Source organism: Arvicanthis niloticus, chromosome 2, assembly GCF_011762505.2.
Source record: "Arvicanthis niloticus isolate mArvNil1 chromosome 2, mArvNil1.pat.X, whole genome shotgun sequence".
NCBI classification, from domain to species: Eukaryota; Metazoa; Chordata; class Mammalia; order Rodentia; family Muridae; genus Arvicanthis; species Arvicanthis niloticus.
This window is the reverse complement of record NC_047659.1, coordinates 75,009,977-75,014,193: the sequence shown is the minus strand read 5'-3', so window position 1 is coordinate 75,014,193 and position 4,217 is coordinate 75,009,977. Positions and strand designations below refer to the sequence as shown.

The 4,217-nt window shown below is 40.5% G+C and overlaps 1 protein-coding gene across 1 annotated transcript; it reads right to left on the bottom strand.

Moving 5' to 3' along the window:
* Window positions 1-3,154: 3,154 nt before the first annotated feature.
* On the bottom strand, window positions 3,155-3,798 carry LOC117704315 (histone H3.3A-like). Its single transcript, XM_034496423.2, has one exon. The coding sequence runs from the start codon at window positions 3,763-3,765 to the stop codon at window positions 3,361-3,363; it is 405 nt and encodes a 134-aa protein (XP_034352314.1). The 5' UTR covers window positions 3,766-3,798; the 3' UTR covers window positions 3,155-3,360.
* Window positions 3,799-4,217: the final 419 nt, after the last annotated feature.

Sequence of the window (4,217 nt, the reverse complement as noted above, 5' to 3'; positions counted from 1 at the left end):
AAACGTATTTCCTCGGCTGAAATTATTATAGGATGGTTAAAAATAAAAGCTTTGACTTTAGGCTGAAGTTTGAGCCCCAATTCTGCCACTAACTATGCTAAATGATCATAAACAATATGTGTAATCTCCATGAGTTTCAGTTTCGCCATCTGTGAAAGGGGAATAATTTGGAAGGATTAATGGTAACTTAGTAATTATCATCTTCTGCATACCTCATGTTTCAAATGTTCTGGGACCCAACTTTATGGGGAAGTAGACCTCAGATCACCAGAGGTAATCAAACACTCATTACTATAATTGGTATTTATTAAAGTTCTAATGTGTTCTAGGCTCTAGAGAGGTTATTGCATCTATTGAGAGTTTCCTGTTGCCAGATAATGTGCTAAGCACTTCCCTTGTGTGATCTCGTTTATACTTGCAAACACCTCACAGGGCACCTCACAGGGCAGCTTCTATTAGTATCTACTTGAGGTGAACTTGCAAACTCTTTAAGAAAGCAATAAACTAATACTTGAAAGCACTTAAGAAAACACTAAACATGTAAGGATGAATTCCATCTTGGAATAAGACAACTGCAATAATATACTTTCAGTGATGTGCTAGCTAGGACTTGAAGCTCAGAGTTAGAAGCAATCTAATTGCCTATCTCTAGAGGATTTGGCCTTAAGAGCTAATAAAATATTATGCAGGAGTCAGATGTGATAATTTATGTCTAAGAATTGCTAGAGACCTCCAAATCTGTGTTAAATGACACAAGTTAAGCAACAAGGTAAGATTTACAGCATCAGTAAATTAGAATGGAATGTGTGTCCAATTGCAGGTGAACATTATGGGGCTTCACTCTCTCAATACTATAAACAGACATCATGTGTATCACCAGGCGATTTTAGGTCTGCATTTATTCTATATCTGGCCACTTGTATTAGCAAAAATGATGGAAAAAAAAAAAAAAAAAAAAAACCTTCACCCAAGTTGTCAGAGCCCAGGATGTACCCCCCACAACTGAAACAGTTATGCTAGGGAATCCTCTTGGCCTCATGTGAGCTCCACACTCAAATTTTCTCCTTAGGATTTGTAGATTATTTTATCTCATGCATATGTGCCCTTATAAAGGGGATGAGGACAAGACCTGGTCAATGTGGGAATGATTACCAGCTTGGGATGTGTTTGCTAACTAATCAGATAACATTGTCCTTAATAACTACTATCCTGTACTGCTTCCTGAATTAAATGTGGAATGCACAGGGGTAAAAATCAACAGCCTCTGGTGGTGGTATCATACACCTTTAATTCCAGCAGTCAGGAGGCAGAGACATTTGGATCTCTGTGAGTTCAAGGCCAGCCTGGTCCACAGAGTGAGTTCTAGGATAGCCAAAGCTATATAGACAAACCCTATCATGAAAAAGCAAAAACAAATAACAATAATAGGCTGTACCACCTCTATCCCAGTGTAAACTCCAATAGTGAACCCTGGGTTTTAAGAAAATGTAGGCATATCTTGAGCCAGCAAATGGAGACCAAAACTTTTTCCAAAATATGTGACTACTGTCAACGTATAGTTGATTTTCATACTCCTCACCTCTCAGCTTGCTTGGCACAAACACATTCTCCAATATAACCCCATGACCCATCATGTGTACAGTATATCTCCACAAAGTATTCAGCCAGTTTGAAAAGGCCGCCATTTCCATCATCTTTCACATATATGATTGTCAGCCCCTCTGAGCTAAATAAAGATCACTTAATGACTTTTTGCTACTCTTCAAAGTTTATAATACAGGAAAAGAACTGGCCAATGCCATCTCTGTGGGGATACTTGGGGCTATAAGAGCAGATATGACTGTGTTTGGAATGTGAAGGATGATAGGTGACATCACCAGAACAAAGTAAGGGGCAGAATTTGCCCTTTTGACATCCTGGTCTTGCAAAGTGAATAAGGAGGTCATTATGGTCTCTCAGCAGCCATGAGGAATTTAAAGATCGTTGGATTCTATGGGAACCTAGACATCGGGGGACTATCCCAGATGCATTATGGCAGAGCTCACCTTCTCCCTCAAAGTCATGCTTCATACACTGTGTTTAGGTTTCTAGAAAGTGAAAGATAAAAGAACAAGTCACCCTACCAACTGTACCCCTGTTTTCAGATGATAGAAGTTCTAGGGTGAGACAATGACTTGTTCAAGATCATGTACATCAAGAGAACCTGAAGCCTAAGAGAAGTTGCCATCTTCCCTTACCTGGTTTTCACTCCAAGTAAAGAAAACCAGTCAGGGGCCAGGCAGTGGTGGTGCACACTTTTAATCCCAGCACTTGGGATGCAGAAGCAGGCAGATCTCTATGAATTCAAGGCTCGCCTAGTTTACAGAGTGAGGTCCAGGATAGCTAAGATGACACAGAGAAACCGTGTCATTAAAAAAAAAAAAAAAAAAAAAAAAAATCAAACAGGTCAGTACCCTTGCTGACCTCAGCATCCAACCACATACACTGTACATATTAGTAGAGATTTTCAAAGGCATTTTCATCAGTGCTCTGGTTTCACAAACAGGGAAACAAGGACTGTACAATTCTCCATCATTCTGCTTATCGATGTTCATTGATCAATCCTCCATGTAACCAAATACTTTAGTGGACTCCAGCAACAACATCTAATCTCAGGAAACCACCCAGATGATAAAGCACTGCTTCCCAATGACAATGACACTTGAGTTTACATTCTCACTTCCCAAAGTGTAGAAGGGCCACCAGGGCTACTGAAAACAACCAGATCAACCTGTTTGCTGTGTGTGGAAATCCACATTACACTTTTATGGGTAGCTGTGGTTGCTGTTTCTTTCTCTTTTATTTTTTAATAGTTTAATGTATTTTAATAGGAAACTTAAAGGAACAGCACAGAAGACAGACAACATTAAAAACATGTACTTGCATGTAGGACAACTCAGTTAGAAAAGTATAGTGAACGGATGGAATCTACTGTATAATAAAAATCTGCAAACACCATTTAGTTGCCATCAATAAGAAATTTACTTATTTAAAAAAAAATCCAAATTCTAGCATTGTCCAGAAAATTTTAACAGGTTTATTTATCATTGTTATAGATATGAACTGTTGAAATGTGTTCACTGACACATTTTGCTTGCATTAATGTTTTACATCTTGCATTTATATTAAAAACCCACACACAAATGAACGTGGAGAAACTGCCAATACCTGATTCTGTCCCCTATGTTTCCACTCACAATCATATACTTAGGTACCTTTGACCCCATGGAAAAAATATCTAACATTCAGAACGACTGATAACAGGAAGAAGAGGAAAAAAAATTTTTTTGAGAATGAAATGTTTCCCTTCATAGTGAACTCTTAAGCAGGCTCTCTGTGTATGCGGCGAGCTAACTGGATATCTTTTGGTCTAATTGTTACACGTTTATTATGGATAACACATAGGGTCTCTTCAAAAAGGCCAACCAGATAGGCCTCACTTGCCTCCTGCAAAGCACCAATAGCTGCACTCTGGAAGCGCAGATCTGTTTTGAAGTCCTGAGCAATTTCTCGCACCAGACGCTGAAAGGGGAGCTTGCGAATCAGTTCAGTGGACTTCTGATAGCCTCTGATGTCACAGAGTGCCACAATACCAGGCCTGTAACGATGAGGTTTCTTCACCCCTCCAGTAGAGGGCGCACTCTTGAGAGCGACTTTTGTAGCCAGTTGTTTCCTGGGTGCTTTGCCACTGGTGGGTTTGCGGGCAGTCTGCTTTGTACGAGCCATGGTATGGGCACCTCCTTACTTACCCCCCTTCTCCTTCGGCTGCGCTGGCGTTAGAGAGAGAGCGCGCAGCAAAGGCTGGGAACACAATTCGTAGTTGCTGTTTCTATCACCAAGCTAGACCATTGCCTTACTCTCTCATGTTGCACAGAGCACAGAGCCCTAGCTACAGTCTGCCGTGGTTTCTCCTCTTTCTTTTCTAACGTACGTTCCAGAAGTCATTCTTTACAAGTATTACATTTCAAAGGCTCACCTAAGCACCCAACAATGGCTTCTAACCCTGACAGATATTCATTGCAGCTCTAACTGGGCACCCTCAGCCAACCACCTTCCCATCTTATCATCTCTAGCCCCAAGTCCTAAGAGGCCATTTTATTCCAGTTCTTCTGTTCAATCACTGCTTTTACCCATCTCTAAAAACTTCTGAGTCAGACAGACCTCCAGACTGCTTTGGG